Source organism: Podarcis liolepis, assembly GCF_965112155.1.
Source record: "Podarcis liolepis genome assembly, chromosome: 8".
Classification (NCBI taxonomy): domain Eukaryota; kingdom Metazoa; phylum Chordata; class Lepidosauria; order Squamata; family Lacertidae; genus Podarcis; species Podarcis liolepis.
The window spans coordinates 66809859-66833008 of record NC_139560.1 but is presented as its reverse complement, the minus strand read 5'-3'; the positions used below and the strand labels follow the sequence as shown (position 1 = coordinate 66833008).

Below are 23150 nucleotides of genomic sequence, written 5' to 3'. Positions count from 1 at the left end.
AGGGTGTTGTCCAAGACTGGCACCTGTAGGACTGGCGCTTTTGTACTTTGAACAGCTGCATGACAGAGACAGAAATTCAATAGTTGCGGCTTTCCATACTGTGTTTCTCTAATGGGAAAGGCTTCACCTGCTGTATTTCTGCCTTCTGTGCACAGCTGTTAGCGCACAGGAGCTTTGCTGGGGGGAGGAAGAGATAAAACCCACCTTGGTGCCTGTTCTTGATTGGCGTTTGTTGGGTTTGTTTTTATATTTGCACTGAAAAATTTAATCACCTGCAGAGCATGGAAGAAGTGGATTTTAATGAGTTTTCATTGTGCATGTGCAGCAACCAATTCCTAAAACTCTTTTATTGGCTTGCTTATTAGGATGCAGCAGACTTTCTACCTGTTCCTTGGAAATAAATTAAAGGGGGAAGTTCCTGGCGTTCCTGCCCACACCTTAGGCTGGGTTCTAAAGTGTTGGTTAAGCAGGGAGCCTCCCAGCAGCTAGGAAAGAGTGGGGTGCCTGGCAGAGATTGGCATGCCATGCTGTCAATTACGACACCCAGCTGAGGAGTGTAGCAACTGCATTGCCAACACACAGGAGTGAAACATATAGAGGAACCGACTTTGTAGCACAGGAAGGATGTGCAGCTTATGTGCCAACACAGAGCCATAGTTTTCCATTGTACGTATTCACCAGCCTTGTGAGGGTGGCTCCTCTTCTGTCCCTATCCTTCCCTGAGAGGCTGGGAAACTTCTCATTGTGTATCCTGGTATCATTAAATACTACTATGACAGAACAGCTGATCTTCAGACACTGGTGCATTTTCAAGGCAGGAGGGAGTAGTAACCGGTTGTTTTCTGTTTCTTTTTGCTCCGAAATCTCTAAATAGCAGTGGAATGTGGAAGGAATACTTCTGTTTTTAAATACATTCAATGTGTCAGAGTAAACAAGAGATGGACATCCCTTTATGGTACAGATACTATTTTAATCAGGCAGTTTTGAACTGGCAAGCATTGGATGGATAGTAATTAAGAGTTCATTTTTTTAAAAAAACAACCCACCAACCATAAGACTTTCTAATTATTTGTCTTGTATACTTTGCCGTCTCTAGGAATAGGCAGAAGGCAGCTTAAGATCTATTGGTAAGATCTCTAGGTTATTTGTAGTAGGTTTTGTGTTTTAACCATTGCAACAGCCAATGACTGCAGCTGAAATGAAGATTGCCTCGTGGGTATCCCTTGAGCACAACTGAGCAAGGATTCTTCCTGTAGCGTTTGGTAATAATGCAAAGCCTGCCTCCGCTGTTGTGCCCTTCAAACTGAAGCAGAACTTGGCCACATTCTCTCCACCATCTGTAAGAGCATCCAGATTCTGTCCAGAAGAGCACTCAGAGTACTTCAACAATCAATTCCTCTTCCCTGAGGAATTCTGGCCTTGTAGCTCTGCAGGGAGCGGGGAATGGGGTCTCTTAACATCCTTAACAAAGTACAGTTTCTTTGATTCTTTGGAGATGGAAGCCATGGCTGTAATGATGATGATGGTGATGATGATGATGATTTATTTATACCCTGCCCATCTGGCTGAGTTTCCCCAGCCACTCTGGGTGGCTCCCAACAGAATATTAAAAACACGATAAAAGATGAAACATTAAAAACTTCCCTAAACAGGGCTGTATTCAGATGTCTTCTAAAACTCAGGTAGTTGTTTATTTCCTTGACATCTGATGGTAGGGCGTTCCACAGGGTGGGCCCTCTGTCTGGTTCCCTGTAACCTCACTTCTCGCGGTGAGGGAACCGCCAGAAGGCCCTCGGAGGAGGACCTCAGTGTCCGGGCTGAACGATGGGGCTGGAAACTCCTTTAAAGTGTTATGATACTGCTTTAAGCACACACTGCAGATGGGGCCATTCACCTTGCTTCTTTTTTATCCATTTGATTGCTTTGTGGGGGTTTTTCCTTTTTTTGGCAAAGCCTCTTTGTAGCTGTGTGGCTGAACTGGATGTAGATCTGGATTGCCAAAACCAACCAACCAATCAAGTAAGGTAATTTGTTGAGGGTGGGAGGAATAACTTTAGGGATGTGTTTGGAGTGCTTTAGCTCTCGGTGGGTCTATTGTGGTAAAATAACACCAGAGGTGTGAAGCCCTATAATGTGGCCCCCCAACCATCTCTATATCTCGGCCCTCCCTCCATCAGTAGGCCAAGACCCTCACTGGTCCCACTCTGGACCTCTTCTTGAGTTCTTCTGCCTGGTTGGAATAGTCCTTGGACTGTGATGATTGATGCCTCTTGCTTGCCTGGACAAATGCGTCATGGGTGTAGAAATCCCTGTCACTTTGTGTGGCTGGAATGTAACCTACAGTACAAAGGTAAAAGTCACACCTGTTGCCGCACCTACGTTTGCCTCTGGCTGCACCCAGTGCTGGCATTCCCTGGAAGGATCTGCGTTCTGGGGAATGAAGAAGGTGACCCACCCTCCTTCAATAATGGAACAAACAAATATGGATAGTACAATTCCGTGCCTGAAGCTAGAGTTCTTTCCAAGAAGAACTAGCACCCCAGACCAATTCAGAGAACTGCTTGGTTGTGTATACAGTAATACAAAGAGAGAGCATCCGTTCTTTCTCTGTCCCAGGCGGCCTCTGTGTAATCGGAGATCTTTCGTAGAAGGCCTGGCTCAAGGCCGAGAAGACTGTCTCTGTTACAACGCAAAGCAAACAGAAGACAGGGCTGAATGCCATGTCTTCAACCAGAAGCATATTTTTCATGTTCTTTTTTAAACGGTCCTCAATACAAATATATAAAACATTGTGTCTTGTAATGAACAAAAGAGACATGTTATAACTGGAAACGTACCAAAAGAATTGGGAAAGACTGCTTTCAAAGGCATTGGACAAGAAGCTGGATAACATAGCAAAGGATTTCACTTAAAAAAAAATAAAATACAGCATAAGTATGTATTCTGTAACTCAAAAGCTCAAATCACACTGCGAATCTTCATGGTTCCCTTATTTACGGAATTATAACCACTCAGAATTCACAAGGTGGTGCCAAGTTAATTATTCCACACGTGTGTGTGTGTGTGTGTGTGTTCTTTAGAATGTTAGAATTATTTTTTTAAAGGAATCGGGATAAACAAAGGCCGGCTGACACCAACTCTGCAGGATCAGTGCTCTTTTCAAGTCAGTGGCATCAAGCACCACATTGTGGATTGTGTCCCAGTATGTTTACAGGCTGGCTTGTTGACGTGAAGCAGAGAGTTTTCCACAACTGTACTTTTCTGTGGAAAATATTCCATGCCCCAAAATCCATTGTTTCATACAGTGAATTAGCATTCTAAATGAATACAAGAGATAGCTTTTCCTCTTTGTCTAGAATAAAGAGATGACCTGCGGTGACTTGAAATTGGCAGTGTGGTAACTAAACGAACCTCCTGAGTAATCCTGATATTAGGTTGCTAAGTTTATACCCTTATGTATTTTAATTACAGTGAACCTGCAGCCATGTCGTATGGTAAAAAATATTATATATAACAGATGTGTTGTATAGCTTTTCTTACCTGCTTAGCCCTGTCTGTATGAGAGTTGTGTATTTCCCTGACTGCTAATGTTTTGCAGAGAGATCAGAGCCATTTGGGATCGCTTCCCTAAGGATTTTTTTCTGTGCCTTTAAATAGGTTCACAGCTTGGAACAGTTCTGAAGGCTTCCTTTCCTTTCCCCTGTGATGGAAGAAAAAGCACATGCCAAAATTCTGGTTTTAAATAACAAGGAAATGTGTGCTAGCTTGGCAAGAGTGCTGTGTGTTTTGTTTTGTTTTGTTTTGTTTTGTTTTGTTTTGTTTTGTTTTGTTTTGTTTTGTTTTGTTTCAAAAACAAGAAAACCTGGGCTTGGCAGCTCTGCCAGCCAGAAAAAAAATGGCAGAGTTCCTGTGTCTCTGAACCTCCAAGACATATAAATCCAGCAGGCGAAGCTTGTCCCATTGCATCTTCATGCCAGGAAAATGTTCAGATGTGAATTTCATGGGGCTGGGTTGATTTAGTGTGCCCAGTATCAAAGAGGACTTAATGCAAGCTTGATCCCGTTCAGGACTCAGTTTATCAAACATAGACTTAATTGCGAAAGTCAGGCTATTATAGCTGTTGGCTTGCTAACTTAATTCTGCGACCTGAGGCTTTAATAGTCCTGTTTTTGAGGCTAGAATTATGCAGTGGGGAGGGACAACAGGCTCTCAAATGATGCTTTCCCTCCCTCTATTTATTTTTATGTCCCAAAGCGGGTAATGTTGCATGTAAGATGCAATAGACTTTTAATTTAAAGCTGATCTTCTTAGAAATCAAGTGAAGGCGAATGTTATTCTCATCCTGGGCATCTAAAGAAATGTAGCATGTGATTGACGGTTCCTCTGAGGGCTGCAGCCCCCCCCCCCCCACACACCAGAAAACGGTGGGTGGGTGGCCTTTTGGAGAGTATTAAAATGTTCCAGCTTGGGACTTGCAGGTTGATATGCCCTTAGGACACATGTGTGGGATCTGAAAACAAATGCTTATTTTTGTTTTGTTTTTCTTGTAAAAGTGACCTCCGAGCGGACAAACTGGATGACTGTCTTCTCTGTGCTTGTTTCGTAGGTTATAAGACATGGACCGCCTCACTGCAGCAAACAGTGCCTTTGCCCTCAATCTGTTCAAGAAGCTAAGTCAAAATGATAATACAGCGAACATGTTTTTTTCTCCTTTGAGCATTTCTTCTGCTTTGGCGATGGTTTCTCTGGGTGCGGCAGGGAACACTGCAGCCCAAATGGCAAAGGTATATCCAGATAATTACTATTAAGGGGAGGGGGGAGCTTGAGTTTTGACTCTTAAATGAGGCATGCATGGTGTATCTTTTTCTCTGTAGCAGGTCAGGCTTAAATATGCATTTATTAGTGGGCCCCTAAGGCTACTAAGGGACGCGTGTGGCGCTGTGGGTTAAACCACAGAGCCTAGGACTTGCCGATCAGAAGGTCGGTGGTTCGAATCCCCGCGACGGGCTGAGCTCCCGTTGCTCGGTCCCAGCTCTTGCCAACCTAGCGGTTCGAAAGCACGCCAGAGTGCAAGTAGATAAATAGGTACCGCTCTGGCAGGAAGGTAAACGGCGTTTCCGTGCATTGCTCTGTTTCGCCAAGCTTAGTCATGCTGGCCACATGACCTGGAAAAACTGTCTGCAGACAAATGCCAGGTTCCTCAGCTGGTAAAGCGAGATGATCCCCACAACCCCAGCACTATTTACTCTTAAAAAGCCAATGCCAACTTGGTGTGCGAATGCCATCAAGTTTAGTTTGGCCCTAAAGGAGGACAGTTCATTGCGCTGAATCTAGAGAAAGCTAGTTTAGGATTGAGTGATTTAGACATACAGAAGGGGTTGGGAGGTAACACATACTGTGATCTGAAAATGATTCACTTTCAGCCTGTAATCATAGAGTCAAAACAGGCCTAGCATAAGAGATGTGTGCTCTGAGCCTTCTGCAGTGCATGGTGTATTGATGTGGGCATGTGTGTGTTGTGTCTTTTAAATACAATGAATGTAAAAAAGGTTACATGCTGTTCCCTAATAGAAAATTCTGCGGAATGTAACACTGAGAAAGGGGACTTCTTACAGCTTTTGCTTGCTGTTTATCACACCACTGGAATGTTTATAACATAGGGAGTTTGTATTATCCTACACCACAAGTTGTAATTAACAAGTTTCTCCACAAGTTGCAATTAACTCCGTAAGGCAGTAGCCCGGTTCACAAATTACTCACATGTCAGGCACTTGCATGGTAAATGGGGAGCAGGGCCACATTTTTAGCTACTTGACTGACATCATTTTGCTTCCTGCAATCACCCTGCATTGCATGTGTTTGTCTGAAGCCTTGACGCACAAGCTTCTGGTTTTATGTGGATGTCCCAGTCTCGTGGAACTCCTACATCCCAGCAAGAGTTTATGCACCGAGTTGATCTGGGAAGTGTCTGCAAATTGGAGTTGAAGCTAAAAGCACGGCCCCATTCCCCAGTCACAATTGCCTTATGTGCAAGTAACACATGAACTGGACTTAGGTCATGGTTCCATAGGGAAGAATTCCTATTCACACAAAACAAAGTAAAAACCACCATGCTTTGAATTCTTGAATTTAGTTTGTGGCCGCCTATTCGACAAGGCCTGCACAGCCCACCTAAGGAAATTAAGGCCACCACTTACGTATTTACAGTCTCTTTGATACTTGCAAGTGGGGCAGTCCTGCTAAATCAACAAAAAGAGTACCAAAGAAGGACAATGGAACATGTGGGCTTTCTCTTTCTTGTCTAGCAGGTATTACCAGTATAACGGGGGGGGGGGGGAGCAAATTTAGATTCCATGTTTTTCTTCCCCAGACAAAGGACACTTAGTTTTGTGTGCCCAGTTTGTCGTCTTGAATAAAGTTGACTTACATGAAAAGTATTTCTTGTTACACCCAGAATACCTTCCCGCTGCAGGGAGGTTCTTCTCCGTAATTGCAGTGGTTCTTTGGCCCTGTTGGTTTTTCTTAGGCTACTGGCAGCTGCGTGCATCTGTTTCTGCTGTGGCTGTCCCAAATGTTTCCTGAGCTCCTGATAAGCAGGTTGATCCTTAGCTATGGTTGGTTAGCACTGCCCAGAGTTCAATTCTCAGTGCATCATCAAATTTTAGTTACTCCATCCTTGCACAGAAGAACATGGCCCATGCTGAAACATGACAGCCCAGTTTTATTTAGAAAGTTAAGTTAAATTGTTAGGGGGAAGATAAAAACCCAGCAATTTAGTATGTGGTTTTTGTTATTGTTTTTTGAAAAGAATATGGGAAAACTAATAGTCACTCTCTTTTGCCTGCTTCCGTTCTAACTGCTTCAGATATTTGTCTTGTGAAATCTTGAACAGGAACGGAACAATCTGCTTTCTGCTTCTTCATTTTTATTACTATCAAATCTCATCGTGATTTTGTTTTGTTTTTCCTCCTCAAACGGTAAGGCCCCCCAACAAATCATTGTTACAATGGTTGTTTGTTTTATATATTTTACTCCCTTGTTTGCTAAAAGACATGGATTTTCAACTGATAACGTTTTTTTAGGAGTACATGGATAAATTTCTGTATTTAAATTACTTAACATTATCCGTTAACCGTGTATCATCTTACAGGTGCTGTCTGTGACCAACGACGTCGAGTTTCACCAGGGATACGCGAAACTTATTTCTGAAATCAACAAGCCAGACACCAAGTACTTGCTTAGGCTAGCCAACAGGCTCTTTGGAGAAACATCCTATGAGTTTATTTCAGTAAGTTACATGGTTTACAAATATGCTAGAGAAGAGGAAGTGGTCTCTGTTCAGATAGTGAACCGTGTTCTGTCGCAGATCAGAAACGCACCTAAGCACTCACTATCCCGCCTGCATTGAGCAGGATTGATACAGGGGCAAATCTTGGTAAGAATTTAGCATCCTGCATAAGGAACTTTCATGTAGGACTCTCATATATAATAACAAGACAAGGATTGCTATGTGTATTCTTCAGCAAAAAAAGTTTGTTTGGATCCGGTTCAGTTTATCTGTTTTGGCTGATAGGAATCTATTGCACATGCCATGAGCTTTTTCTTATCAACTGAAGTTAAATTAAGCATCTGCATACGTGTTTCACATCTTTCGGTATCTGAAAATGGAAGAAACATCCTTCTCTCCCTCTCTTTTCTGTGGGACAAAACCTCAATGAAATCAAAGTTTGTGTGTATATGATATATACAGATCCATATATAGCTTTTAATTCTGAAACATATTTGTTTAAGTCATTCATAGACTCCAGCCAGAAATTCTATCGAGCAGGTCTAGAGAAACTAGACTTCATTAAAGCATCAGAGGATTCCAGGAAATACATTAATAATTGGGTGGAAGAACAGACAGCAAGTAAGTAGCAAATTCTTGGGCTTCCATATTGTCTGAGGTTTAGTTCTTAAAATATGAGTTTGTGTCTAAAAAATATGTTCTTATTAAAACAGCTCTTTAATCCCTCTTCAAGGTAAAATCCAAAATCTGCTCGCCCCAGGACTAATTGACTCCAGTACAAGGCTGGTCTTGGTGAATGCTATCTATTTCAAGGGAAACTGGGCAAATCAGTTCCGCAAAGATCACACACAGGAAAGGCCGTTTAAAATTAGCAAGGTATGAGGTGGGAAATAATGTGAAGCACATCACAGAGCACACAGTCTTTATCGTTTTGATTAAATACACACATTCTGATATTTGGAGTGTTCCCTCCTTCTGTTTTTTTCTTTCATCAGTTGACCAGCTAGGATTTCCCTTCCCACCATGTCCTAAGGACATTCTTTTGCAGAGACAACAGAGGATGAACAGTAAACAAGGTGCAAAGCAGCTCAAGCAATAGAAAAGATTATATGCTTAAAACGAAATTCTTCTCCATTTGCAGAATGAAAGCAAACCGGTGCAGATGATGTTCAAGAAAGCTAAATTCAACATGACATGGATATCAGAACTTCGCACCAAAATTCTTGAGATTCCTTATGTTGATAACGAGCTCAGCATGATCATCCTGCTTCCTGATGAGATTGCAGATAATTCTACAGGCCTGGAAAAGGTGAGGCATTTTTGATAAGAATAAAACCATCTAAATTCTTGCCCGTAAAAATTGCCCTTGTTGGTCGCTGTACATGACAAGAGAAAGATTCTTCCAGCTTCTACGTGATTCTTCCAAGTGCCCAGTGTAACATGTTACATTGTTGGCATTTGTCTGTCTTGAGAGAGAATGGAGTGTGCCTCCAGGGGTGAAGTCAAACCACCATGCCAGCAGCGCCAAAGTGACCTCCCCGGGGTGTTAACCTGGGCAGCCCATGTCTGGGCAGCCCAAGATGTGTGTATAGACATCTTGGGCTGCCCAGACATGTTTGGCACCAGTTTGGCTGCAGGAGTTGCTGGAAAGAGGCGTGCAAGGCACCATCCAAGCATCTTAGGGACTCCATTCTGGATTTGTATAGAGTCTACTCCTTAGCCTTTCTTCTCCTGAAGTTATCCTGCAAGACAGTGGAGGTTTAGGATCAGAATTTCCCTTTCCCTAGATGGACTACTTTCCCAGGTGATTAGCTGCATTTGCCCTTCATTTCCCTCTACAGCACTAACTGCCTTCTCGACCATTGCACCCACTATGGTCTTCTCCACTCAGTCTGCCAGAGCCTATATTTGCATGCAGGGCAGGTCCCTAACACACTGAGGGTTTGAGACCCATTGGCTACCCTCACCTGGTTTAGCCGGCCAGTCAAAGACATTTCCCAGATTGTGGCTTCTAGGAGCCACAGGTGAGAGCTGCGTGCAGGGTAGGAACCAAAGGTGGATAAACTACCCCAGAAGGAGCAATATATGTGTAATATAGCTGTTTATATTTCTATAAGCATAGTTAAGTCTGCCAGCATTCTGTCTTGTTCAGAAAGATGGAAGGCATAAAAGCAAGTTGAGCAGAAAGGAATTCTACCCGGACAGACAGGGCAATTGTGAAACAAGTTTAATTGATGTACATGGAGTCAATTGACTCACCGAGAATCCAGTGAAAATGGTTTTATGTAAGAAATGTGAGGATTTATATATGCAGCCAGGATTTCCTTTTTTCCTTGAATGCCTTGTGTTTGTCGTCTTTTAGCTGGAGAGAGAAATGACCTATGAGAAACTCAAGGAATGGATTAACCCTGAGATGATGGACCTAACTGAAGTTGAGCTGTCTCTACCCAAATTTAAACTGGAGGAAAAATACGACCTGAAGCCTGTTCTGAGCAGCATGGGAATGGCTGAGGCGTTTGACCCAAGCAAGGCAGATTTCTCCAAGATGTCTCCCAACAATGACTTGGTTTTGTCTGAGGTTGTTCACAAATCCTTTGTAGAGGTAAACGAAGAGGGAACTGAGGCCGCTGCTGCTACTGCTGCTGTTATGATGCTGCGGTGTGCTATGATTGTGCCCTGTGTCACAGCCGACCATCCCTTTCTCTTCTTCATTCGGCACAACAAAACAAAAAGCCTTCTCTTCTATGGTAGGTTTTGCTCTCCCTGAACAATGGGTGTCCTGTATGTGCAGCACAAACATTCCCCGCCGCAGCTTGCTGGCAGTATATCAAGTTTTCGATTTCTCATCCTGTTATTTCGAAGTTATATTGTCTAATCCCAAGTCTTCACTGCTATGCCTCTGCTTGAGACAGCTTTTCCCAACTCCATTCATATTTGATTAACAGTTGTCCATAAGGGGATCAAATCTTAAAATGGGCCAACTGAGAACTGTGGCCTTCCTTAAACCCTACTCCTAATGCACATTGATGCATTGTGTGTGCCTTATTTAGTATAGGAGGCACTTGTATCACAGACCATTAGCAATATTGGTGAAGATGAAGCAGATCTTATTAACTGCACACCTCTTCATCTTTTGCATGCTCTTAATAAAAACGTAGAGGGCTCTTTTTTTATTATCAGGCAGCTTTGCTTCAAGTGCGAATATTTGTGAGGTCCATTTTGTTCTGGACCTTTATTTTCATAGGATACTTCGGGGTGGGGGTGGGGAGGTGGTTTTGTTCTTTAAGAGGTATTAGCAACCACCAGAAACAGCTTCTATCAAAGGAGATCCTACCGTATAACCTCATGTGCATTTGATAAACAAACACAATTGTTTAGTACCAGTTTCTGGCGTTCACACCAGCATATAAATTTAAGATATTGGTAACCAAAGAGAAAATGAAGAGCCTTATTTAGTTATTGCAACGCAGAAAAAGTGCAATGATTTCTACAACACACAGAAAAATTTGGCCTTGCAAAGAATGCAGCGCACAAACAGAAGTATGAATGATGTTCGGTCTACAGTGTATTATTCTTTGACGTTACTTGCAAAAAAAAAGTAGTCACAGAATTTTGACTTGGCAACCTGTAAGTGACATTTATGTATGAATGGATATCGATTCATGTATTATTGGATTTAAAATAAAAATGAAATTGTTTTGTGTTCTGATTGTACTGCTACTGAATTAATTAAACAGCAGCTCAGGGCGAGATTTATTCTGACCCCGTAGCTCCAACGTCACCAGTCTCTTCCCCACTTAAGACACTAGTTGTCAACAACATGTGTAAACAGTCAGTCAACTAATTTCCGCATGAGTACAGGTGAAGTCCTCTCTCTGGGTGTGGCATTTGCCAATCCATTCAGCTTAAGCTGACTGTGCTACAACTGCCAACAGTACTTGGCTTATGCTGCCTCTTCCCTAGCACGTAAGCAATTTCATATGACCTTTGAGATGCACCCACTTGCGGAAAAATGAGACGAGTGAAGCACTGCAGAAACATTTCAGCAGTCTGCTTATCAGGGGCAATCTCTGTACCTGGTACTTGTCGCTGGCAAATTGTTCTTCAATGTGACTCTGTTTTCGTCTCCTGGGAAAGTTTAGTGGGTGCCTCCCCCACAAAAAGTGTGCTAGCACGAATTGGATCTGTGTAAAAGCACACAAACAATGTCGGTGCATTCTTCCAAAACAAGTGAATGGGTTTTGAGTTGAGGCTACCCATTTCTGTCGTAGAACATACTCATCAATCTTTGTCTTAAGGGTGCTTTTTTATTTTAGTATTTTTTATTTTAGTAACATTGCCCTGCTTTGGAAGCTGTGCTGAAAGAGCTGTGTAACACACTGGAAGAAAGAATTTCATTGCACTGTTCAATTCAGTAATGTGAGCATGCTTTATTTCACCCAGTACATTTAGGCGCATTATCGCAGCTTTCGTATTGTGACTACAGCTTGAAACTAAAAAGGAACAATGGTCCAATGAGGCCATTAATTGTTTTCCTTTCCTTTTATTTTATTTTTGCAAGTGAGGTGAGGAAGAGATCTTGCTCGAAGTGAAAAAGGAGTTCTAAAAAGTCCACAGTAATAGAGAGTGAACGATGTAACATAATGAGCCTCACTTATGTTACTTCTACAAAGCCTCGTTTTCAGTTATCGGACTGACAGATGATCAGGCTGATCAGTGTGTTTGTTCCATTGTCAAAATAAAAAATTCCTTCCAGTAGCACCTTAAAGACCAACTAAGTTAGTTCTTGGTATGAGCTTTCGTGTGCATGCACACTTCTTCAGATACACTGAAATAGAAGTTGCCAGATCCTTCTATATAGTGAGAAGGTGGGGAGGCTCTCCCAGCTATCTGCCTATCTCCCATTCCCACCATCCTTCTGAGTAACACCCCTCCCCACCTTCTCACTATATAGAAGGATCTGGCAACTTCTATTTCAGTGTATCTGAAGAAGTGTGCATGCACACGAAAGCTCATACCAAGAACTAACTTAGTTGGTCTTTAAGGTGCTACTGGAAGGAATTTTTTATTTTGACTATGGCAGACCAACACGGCTACCTATCTACTATTTGTTCCATTGGTGATGCCTTGCCAGTCAAAGGCTTACTACTACCTGAAAACTAGATGACCAGCCCTTCCTCCTTGCTGAAGGTGTCAAGTTAGGCAACAACTCACTTTAACCTACCTGTAATTCTATTCCCTATTGTGGCTGTGAGTGGGAAAATGCCCTGTATACTGCATAGTAAGTGGAGGAATTTGGAGTCAGTGCATTCCACCAGTAATCAGCAAAACTTGAGCTGTACTTTTCCCCTTCTGTGTCTGGATTTCTGTTCCTGAAAAACACTGGCTGTATTTACCTGGTAAACCCTTGGCACTGACCTGTGCAGGGCCGGATTTAGGTTTGATGAGGCCCTAAGCTACTGAAGGTAAGGGGGCCGTCTATATGTCCAGCTGTCATTTTGTCGTCAACAAATTGTCAATGTTTTTATGTGTTGAATATATGCTATATGGTAATTTATGGACCCATTACTTACATCATAGGAGCCTACACAACACAAAACACTTGCTGTATGTACCGGTAGGTTTTGTTTTATTTGTTTTTTATATTTTGGAAATGTACATCCAGATTTGGGGGCGGGGGGCAAGAGAGTGGGGCCCTAAACTATAACTTGCTTAGTTCATAGGTTAATCCGGCACTGTACCTGTGTCACAGTGTTTTACACAATTGTCATAGTTAATGGCGGAAATCGATTCTGAACGTGATTGTGCAAACTATGGTATATCTTGATTTAAGGTTACCAGATTTTTTTCAACGAATCCGGGGACCCTTTTCAACTTAAATGGATTTTGTCAGCGGACTGATTTGTAAATCTGGCGACTGTCCCCAGGAAACGGGGATGTCTGGTAACCTTATCTTAATTTACCATGTCGTCAGACAATCCTAACGATCTCTGACAAAAAGTTTAAAAATGACGCGCTGTTTCTCACAAGGTGTGCCCACCAATTATATTCTTCAAAAGTCTTCCTCGTACAGGGTGGCATGGCTTCTGTTCCAAATAATCTCCTGGTATCAAAAGCAAAATGCAAAGTAACACCAACTTTTAAGCCTTGCAATAGTACACATACAAACCCCTGCACCCGCAATTAACACATCTCTTCAGTTCCAGCACTTTTCTCCTAATTCCTGCAGGCAATTTAGAGTGTGTCATTTTAGGGGCAGAACATAATATTTGCAAATTTCTTCATCGTGGGGTCTTGGAAAACATGTTTTTGGGTGTGAGGAATTAAGATCTATTATTTTTGCTTGGTATGCCTACGTCTGATGAGTAGGGCTGCCATATTTCAAAAAGTAAAAACCAGGACATCCCAAAGGTTTTTGAGCTTTTTTGGACATGCCCCAAAGTTACTGAACTTTTTTATGTTTACAAAAACACCAAAAAACACACGATCTTGACTTGCCTAAGATCCAAGACAAAACACCATTCAGAAATCCACCCCCGCAATCAATTCTGCCTTTGATGAAGCTTTTGGGAAACAAAATAATTTTAATTTTGCCTTCTGGAAATGTCCGGTATTGATATAGAAGAATAACTCATCATACTAATAATATGTAATATAACTGCAAGGATTTGGCCATCATTTGTAATGGTTTCCATGCCATTTTACACACATTTTCCTTACAGAGCAAAACTAAATTCATAGAATCATAGTTTGAAGGGATCCCCGCAAGGCTCGTCAAGCGCAACCCTCTGCAATACAGGAATAAATCACATTAATTTAACCAAAAAAGGTCTTCCAAATTCCCAAGGCACAGTCGCAGCCTTTGACTGCCCCTCATTTTGGGGACCTGGAAGTTGGGGGGAAAATTGGCACGCCCATGCGACCAGGTGAATCTTTATTTGCGTCAGCCATCGGCCGTAGCAATAAAACAACAATATGATATACAAAGAATAGAAATAATAAGTCAATTATATAAAATACATTTTTAGGGTTTTGAATCCATAGTCAAATTGTGGATCTTATTCTGATTGCCCCAGCTAAAAACCTTGCAACCTTTGCTGTCACCTGCTCATCTTGATCAAGAGAAAGGTTCTTTCTGGTCTCCCGCACCGTCGCACCTGTCGAAGCCCTCCGGGTTCCCTCCGTCGAAGGGCGGCGCCTAAGGCGTCGCTCCGCTTTCAGTCTCCCCTCGCAGCTTTAGACCCGCCCGGGGCGCTTCCCTCCGCCCTGCCTTCCAGCCTCTTTCAGTAGAGCGGGGCTTCCTCGACGGCGACTGACGCTCCCGGGAAACTTGGCTCTGGGTCCAGGTAAGAAAAAGCACCATTTCTGGCCCAGTCGTGGCAGGAGGAGAAGGCAGCGCAGCGTCTTTGCCTCAAGGGGCGCGGCGCGCTCCGAAGGGCGCACAGCCTGGACAGCTGCCACATTTCGCCCCCTCTCGGCGCTGCAAGACGGGAAAGCTGTACTTGGAAAACTCTTGCAGAAGAAAAGCAGGGATGCATTGGGCGGAGCTGCTGACATCCGATCCTTGGGGGCTTGGGATTTCCCAAGAAAGGGAGGGAGGGAGGAGGAACAGAAAAGACAAGCTCGTCGGCAGGGTGAAGTTGAGCTTTGGGGCAGAAGGATGTTTCGTCCAATGGTAAACCTGGAAGGGGATTCCCTTAGGGCAGGGATGTCCAGTAGGCCTATCGCGATCTACTGGTCGCGATAGAGCGTGGGCTCCTTTTCCTAACGCTTGCAAAAGAGCATCCTGCCGTGCGCCCCCGTCGCCCCGTCCTCCATTCGCGCATGATCCTTATTGATCTTCCGCTGAGCGACCTTTTCCATTTCCTGCCTAAAACCAGGTCAACAAAAACGGGGTTTTCCTCCCTAAAAGCGCAACAACTTTGACCTGAACCCCCCCAAAAGGGGTAGATCACTGCCAGTTTTTAATTCTGTAAGTAGATCGCAGTCTCTTGGGAGTTGGACGCCTCTGCCCTAGGGTCATCCAACCCCAGGAACTTTGGCAACTATATTATTCTGAGTCATCTAACTCAGTACTGCAGCCCTTGGGCGTAGCCAGGATTTATTTATTGGTGGGAGGAGAGAGAGAGAGACGTAGCCAGGATTTATGTTTGGAGGGGGGTTAGGACACCCACCAGCCATCACCCTCTGTCTAGCAGGTTCGGAATGAAATGTCACAACAATTCTTTTATTATTATTATTATTATTATTATTATTATTATTAGTTATACCCTACGGATCTGGCTGGGTTTCCCCAGTCACTCAAATTACTTTCTTTTGACCCCAAGTGCTGGGGTGGGGGTGGAATCTGTCAAAACCTTTCCACGATTTCTACTTTTAGTTAAGTGTTTTTCTTTATTTGCTTGATTTAGGGGATGGGGCAAATGCTTCCCCTGGCTATGCCCATTCTGCAGGCTACACTACCTGGTAGTGGATCTGAACTGGAGGCTTTCATATGGCCTGAATATACTAGTGATCAAACCTGCAGGCAGAGATTTATTATTATTAATAATAATTTTATTATTTCTACCCTGCCCATCTGGCTTTCCCCAGCCACTCTGGCGGTTTTTAGCACATAGTAAATCATCAAATATTAAAAATGTTTTTAAGATCCTGCATGCTGCAGATTTTATGGAGAAGAGCTCCTGCTGTTGATATCTTTTCCCCATCATACAGCTGTTTAAAAACTGTCAGGGAAAGAGCTGGGAAGCTCAGGTTTCTGTGTTTGGCAGAGGGAGGAGTCCAGAGTTTAACCACTTTAACAGAAAACCAGCAGGTGGAGTTTTTCCTCTGGGCATGAATGAGACAAACAGAACTTCCTTCTTCTCTGGCTGCCAGGCTGATAATAAAATCCTAGAACCATAGAGTTGGAAGGGAGCCTGCAAGGCAGCTTCCTTTCCTAAATTGCCGCTCACCTGTGATGTCCGTGCGCCTGGAAGGTGCATTTAGAGGCGACTCAAGACAGGTTGCTGAGCTTCCCAAAGCTCAGTCATGTGGATCTAGCACTTGGTGGTTGCAGGGAGATTTTAGAAAGTTTATTAACTTGAAGAGAATTTGGGGGAAGAGCCCTTTTTGCACATATCAGGCTGTTGCCCCACGGCACTATCACAAAAAGGATGGGAACAGAGGCAGAGAGACCATAACTATATTTGTTATTTTGTGACACGTCTGCCGAAGTCAGGTTCCTGTTTTCCTGACTGCGTATAGATTGTGTATGTGTGTTGGTCAAAAGTAATAAGTGACATGGTTTTTCTTTCCTTTTCATGCTTTTCAGATTCCACCATGGAGAAGCTGGCTAACGCAAACACACATTTTGCCCTTGATCTCTTCCAAAAGTTCAGTGAAGCCAACAAAACAGGCAACATCTTTTTTTCACCGCTTAGCATATCTGCTGCAATCGCCATGGTTTCATTGGGGGCTAAGGGTAACACAGCCGCACAACTCTCAAAGGTCAGCAAAAATCTTTTCAGGTTTCATCTTGATTTCTGGTTATTTTTCTAAGGTGGTTCAACTTTAACCATTCAAAGAACTTTACATTTAATATCCCACAAAGTAGGAGCAGTTTTGTTGCGATTTAATTATGCATCAGAATATATTCTGAATGTTTCTGTTTATAGTCCATGATTTCATTGCAGTGGTGTTTTTCCCCCATCATGATAGTAACACACCAGGGAAATACAGCTAATTATTTTCCTTCCATTTCCTAAAACCTTTTACTGTAATTTATTAAAAATATTAAAATAGTGTAATACATCAAACATTAAAAGCATCTGCCTTCAGATGTCTTCTAAAAGTCTGGTAGTTGTTGTTCTCTTTGACATCTGGTGGGAGGGTGTTCCACAGGGAGATTTATTTGATTGGTCCTAGTGATAAGGACTTCTCTTTTCCCTTGTGCAGACATTTCACTTTGATGTCGTGGAAGACCTTCACTCAAGATTCCAGGCCCTGAATACCGACATTAACAAGAGCGGAGCACCCTATACATTGAAGCTTGCTAATAGGCTGTTTGGAGAAAAGACCTATGCTTTTTTGCAAGTAAGTTAATTGCTGGGATATAAACGAAACTCTGCAAAATTAGCTGGCCGGGAGATTTTCTTTTTATTTCCCTAGATGTGGAACTGGGCGTGTTGGGGTTGTAATTCTTCATTTGGGAGAATTGGTATGCTATGAAACTGCTGCATCAGAACATTAAAAGCCACAAATGTCAAGCTCACAAATGAAGCGCTGCCTCATGTAGGTTGTGGGTATTATTATTTTTTTGCCAGCTTTATTGCGTTTGACATTCCTGGATAAAGCTAAACATTCCAATTTGTTTACAACATCACATTCATTTGTGTTGAAACAACTTTTATAGAATGCTTTCGGATTGTATCTTCTGTGTTAAGCAGAGTAGGTAGAACTTTTCCACAGGAACGTCTGCACAGAATGAGGAAAAAACCCAAACTACTACTACTGCTTAGCACCTGAGGGCCCCAGTCCTGCCACTCACCACCTGGCCCAGGGCGGGGCCTGACGGGCTCTATAAAGCAGTGTTCCCCAACCTTGGGCCTCCAGCTGTTTTTGGACTACAACTCCCATCATCCCTCGCTAGCAAGACCAGTGGTCAAGGATGATGGGAATTGTAGTCCAAAAACAGCTGGAGGCCCAGGGTTGGGGAACACTGCTATAAAGGACTGCTGCCGCCGCTGCTGCTGGGCAGAGAGGGCTCCATTTTGTTTTTGTTTTTTTGTTTAAATTGCTGTTATTTTTTACTTATGTCATATTAAACTGATATTAATGCTGTATTCTTAGTTTCAGATTTTGATGGTAATTGTTTCCCATTTGGTTGTGTATTTTCTTGATGTGGTTTATTTATTGTTTGTGACTTTTGTAATTATGTAAATCTTGTCATGCTGTAAGCATTGATTTTTTAACTGTGGAAAGGCGGCATGCAAATAAAAAATGATGATTATGATGATTTATACTCCACCCATCTGGCTGGGTAAACCATCAAATGTTTAAAACTTCCCTAAACTGGGAATTGAGTGTTTTTACTAATTGGTGCATGATGAGATAACTGGCATTCTTTCAATAGATTGATGAACAATGCCAACAAAAGTAACTGTCACCCCCAGCCAGGAATGGGAAGACCAATTTATAGTCCGCAGATGGGTGATACCCCCCTCCCCCTTGTACATTGATATCTGTCTTCTGTGATTTCTCCAGGATTTCTTGGCTAGCACCCAGAAGATGTATGGAGCTGAGTTGGCCACAGTGGATTTTCTCAATGCTTCAGATGATGCACGAAAGCAAATTAACCAGTGGGTTGAGAATCATACAGAAGGTGAATGGTGCCTGGAAAACTCTCAACTTAGAGAATCATAGAATCATAAAGTTGAAAGGAACAACAGGGACCTGTAGATCACAACCCTGATCTAAGTGTCTCAAGCTTTACTGACTGAACTACCTCAGTTTCTTTAAAAAATGATTAGGAAGGACTATCAGGGTTTCCTTCCTTCCTTCCTTCCTTCCTTCCTTCCTTCCTTCCTTCCTTCCTTCGTTTTGGCCCTACCTTGTCTCCAGTCAGATCTTGACTTAATAAGCCCAGGATATGCATGAGTTTCAGGCATATTCACACGCTTGCTTAACAAAAGCAGCAAAACAAGCCACTGAGCCACAGTTATCCACAGCCTCCTGTCATGTCTGAACCAATGTCTTGATTCTTACAGAGCTAATTTGTTCTGTAACTTCAATTTCCAGGTAAAATACGTGACTTGTTATCCGAAGGCTCACTGAATGAACTGACCAAACTTGTTTTGGTAAATGCCATCTACTTCAAAGGCAGCTGGGCAGAGAAATTTCAAGAGGAGGACACTGAGGAACTCCCTTTTAGACTCAGTAAGGTAACAAAAGGCCTATATTCCACACTGTCCTGTTATTAAAGGTAAAGGGACCCCTGACCATTAGGTCCAGTCGTGGCCAACTCTGGGGTTGCGTCGCTCATCTCGCTTTATTGGCATACAGCTTCCAGGTCATGTGGCCAGCATGTCTAAGCCGCTTCTGGCGAACCAGAGCAGCACACGGAAAAGCTGTTTACCTTCCCGCCGGAGCGGTACCTGTTTATCTACTTGCACTTTGACGTGGTTTTGAACTGCTAGGTTGGCAGGAGCAGGGACCGAGCAATGGGAGCTCACCTTGTCGCAGGGATTTGAACTACCGACCTTCTGATCAGCAAGCCCTAGGTTCAGTGGTTTAACCCACAGCGCCACCCGCGACAGTCTTGTAAAGAGTTGTATCCAAAGTAGCGCTGAGTAGCACTTCCCACCAGTGCAAGGATTTCTGTTTTGTGCAGCAGGACTTCCCCACTTGTCCTCCCCTCCCATGTACCCCCTAAATTTGTTCTAGGGGTTCTGGAGCACATCTGGGGAGGGTATGGGGTGTGCGAGGAGAGGAGGGAAATCCTTACACTGAGAGAATGCTTTAGTCGGATGCTACCCAAAATTTAGGTTTAAGGGTGATAGTCAACTTGGTAATACTTTTAGCAGCTCTAAAACACGTAAACGTTATTTGTGCATGACTGGGAGTAAAAAACCCTAAACGTGGTAGGACACCTGTGGATTCAACCCAGTGTGTTCTCTGAATGGAAACTATTAAATTTGAACCAATATTTTCATTTTAAAATATTTTATTGAGCTTTTATTGGACTTCAGTTTCCATTGGCCAGCTTCAGTGCTTGAAGTAAACAGCTGAAAAGAACAAATTTGGTTTTAGTAACTTGCTTGCTTGATTATCTTTGCCTTTAGATGACCAAAAGCAAGATTGAGTGTGCCATGAACTGATTACAGCGGTGTCCAAATTTTTTTCAAAGAGGGCCAGATTTGGTGAAGTGAAGGGCTGTGGGGGCCTGATGAATCAAAGGGCCGTGGGGGCCAACCAAAGTTGTTGACATTTTTTAGGATTGAAGTTGTTGAGGTTTTTTTAGGATTTTACCCCAGGAAATAAACTGCCACAGGGGCCGGATTAAACCAACTGGATTAGGCCCCCAAAATGGACTTTGGACATGCCTGGATTACAATGTGAATGGTTGCATCCTTTGCCCACTTAGCCCTAGGAGTAAGTCCCAATTGACCCAAATCTAGCTTTCTTCTGAGTAGGACCCTCAGCACAACTGTTAACATAGTTTTGGAAAGAACCTTTTTCTTTGCACGAACTCTTAGGTGTCTAAACATACTCTTTTACCTGCAATATGTTTTTGCATGCTCATAGTTGTGCCTTTTTAAAAACTACCCAGAAGGAAAAGACGACGGTGAAGATGATGTTTCTGAAAAAGGAGCTTCCTTTCGGATATATCCCTGAGTGTAAATGCCGTGTGCTGGAACTTCCTTACAAGGGGGACAAACTTAGCATGATAATCCTGCTGCCTGATGACATTGAGGATAACTCTACTGGCCTGGAACAGGTAATTCTGGTTTCTCCCTTTCTTTCTCTATAATAATTTTTTCAAATGGCACATTACCAATAATTTTTTTTTAAAAAAAAACGACAACCTGTAGTAGCAGTGCTCATGGTATATGCATGTGAAATTGAGATCAGAATTTTTGAACTATATTATTACTACTATTGATTATTACAGCTGAGTCTTCATAGAACTGTAGAGTTGGAGGGGACTCTGGGGTCATCAAGTCCAACCCCCCTGAAATGCAGGAACATGCAGATGTCCCAAACCTGCAACCTTGGCGTTATCAGCACGGCACTCTAACCAACTGAGCTATCCAGTTGATTGTCGAAGGAGTATTCTTGGATAATACATGAAGCAGCCTTGCAGCAATCCTCTCTTTTGTAGGAACATTTTACTTTTCAGGAGCAAAGGCTGTGTTTCTGAGAGGATGGAGAAGTATCGGAGTCTCTCCTCCCAGCCCCAGAGAAAACCAAAGCAGAGCGTCTGGCTTCTTCAGCACGTGCTCTGAATTATCTGCAGATCGATGCATTTGCAGACTTGAAATCAAATAGGGACAAGTTGGACTTTGCTTCAAAATAAATGCCTTCAATATGTTGCTTTGAAACAATTTTCCTATCGTTCCACAGTTTCTAAAGACTGAGTACACAGGAGTGGCTAAATGCTTTTGGGAGTATTTCCGTGTGGAATTTTAGATTTTCCAACAGATAGTGAGTCTCCAAGGTCTTGGGTAGCAAACCGTCTCTTTCAAGTCCTGGTACCATTCTGAGGTGGAGATAAACGAAGTTAAAGTTGGGATACCCTTCTTGAATATTTATTTCTCTCTTCTCCACAGACACTCCCTAGCTTTCCATTCTGACTTTCTATATAAGCACTGCTATTGTTGTTGTTGTTGTTACTGTACATGAAGTAGATATATTTGAGATTAGAAGACATCTGAAGGCAGCCCTGTTTAGGGAAGCTTTTAATGTTTGATGCATTACTGTATTTTAATATTTTGTTGGAAGCCACCCAGAGTGGCTGGGGAGGCCCGGCCAGATGAGCCGGGTATAAATAATAAATTATTATTATTATTATTAAATTCATCCTCTCTCTCTCTCTCTTTTTAAATTCTAGCTAGAGAAGCAGCTCACCTTAGGAAAGCTCCAAGAGTGGACACACCCAGGAAAAATGTACAGCAACTCTGAAGTTAGGGTGCATCTGCCGAAATTTAAGCTGGAGGAGACCTATGATCTTAAAACTCCCTTGGCCGAATTGGGAGTGCTGGATGTCTTTGACAGCGGAAAGGCAGATTTGTCTGGAATGTCAGGAGCCCGGGACCTCCATGTGTCCAAAATTGTTCACAAGTCATTTGTAGAAGTGAATGAAGAAGGAACAGAAGCAGCAGCAGCAACTGCTGGTATGATAATGCTATGTAGTTTGCCTATGGAAGAGGATTTCAACGCTGACCACCCCTTCCTGTTTTTTATCCGCCACAACCCAACAAAAAGTATACTTTTCTTGGGCAGATTTGCTTCTCCATGAAAAGTAAAATAAATGGATGAACCAAATGCCCTTAGAGCTGCTCCTCAAAAAACACTCTTTGTTCCTTTGCTTTTTTGAGAGGGAGAGAAAGAAGAATCATTACTGGGCACCAGGTTTTTCAGAAACTGATTTATAAGAGAAGTGGCTTTTCTTGTATCGATTTGCTGCCTGTCATTAGCTAGCTTTTGGTTTATTACAATGTGACATACTACTTAAAATGAAGCCATTGTAGTAAAACCTATGCAATATATATCTGATTTAATAGAGGTGTGTTTTTTTAGAAAAGGGATGTTGCTCCAAAGCTGGATATGAATTAATTTGGGTAATCTGTTCAATCTTTGTGTATCATGGTCCCCTTGTCTTCTCCTGCATCCTATCTTGCTCTTTAAATTTGTTTGTTATACTCAAACAAATTGAGTATAACAAACAGCCAAAGTTGTTGTCGGCTAGTCTCATTTCACAAAGACACTGCTTTTACAGACGTACTAATCCATGGATAGGCAAACTAAGGCCCGGAGGCCAGATCCGCCCCAATCGCCTTCTCAATCCGGCCTGCGGGCGGTCCAGGAATCAGCGTGTTTTTACATGAGTAGAATGTGTCCTTTGATTTTAAAATGCATCTCTTGGTTATTTGTGGGGCATAGGAATTTGTTCAATTCCCCCCCCTCCAAAATATAAACCGGCCCTCCACAAGGCCTGAGGGACAGTGGACCGGCCCCCTGCTGAAAAAGTTTGCTGACCCCTGTTTGACATCCACAACATCCTGGGATCCAGCAACCCAGTTCTAAAAGCATACACTTGGTTGGTCTATGAGGGGTGGATCAGACGAGTCTGCTTTGAAATTTGCATCCTACTCGCCATCCA

At 42.8% G+C, this 23150-nt stretch overlaps 1 protein-coding gene across 1 annotated transcript in view; it reads left to right on the top strand.

Annotated features, from left to right (window-relative positions):
* The window catches only part of LOC310713848 (uncharacterized protein), a 32111-nt gene extending 9563 nt beyond the window's left edge, over positions 1–22548 (top strand). Inside the window, exons 3-15 of the mRNA XM_083518413.1 lie at positions 7151–7288; positions 7792–7909; positions 8022–8164; positions 8430–8597; positions 9651–10044; positions 13348–13415; positions 14529–14634; positions 16602–16777; positions 17225–17362; positions 18533–18650; positions 19067–19209; positions 20598–20765; positions 21879–22548. Coding sequence (XP_083374539.1) covers positions 7151–7288; positions 7792–7909; positions 8022–8164; positions 8430–8597; positions 9651–10044; positions 13348–13415; positions 14529–14634; positions 16602–16777; positions 17225–17362; positions 18533–18650; positions 19067–19209; positions 20598–20765; positions 21879–22286 — 2286 coding nt within the window. The 3' untranslated portion in view covers positions 22287–22548. The remainder of the gene's footprint in view (positions 1–7150; positions 7289–7791; positions 7910–8021; positions 8165–8429; positions 8598–9650; positions 10045–13347; positions 13416–14528; positions 14635–16601; positions 16778–17224; positions 17363–18532; positions 18651–19066; positions 19210–20597; positions 20766–21878) is intronic.
* The last annotated feature ends 602 nt before the right edge of the window (positions 22549–23150 follow it).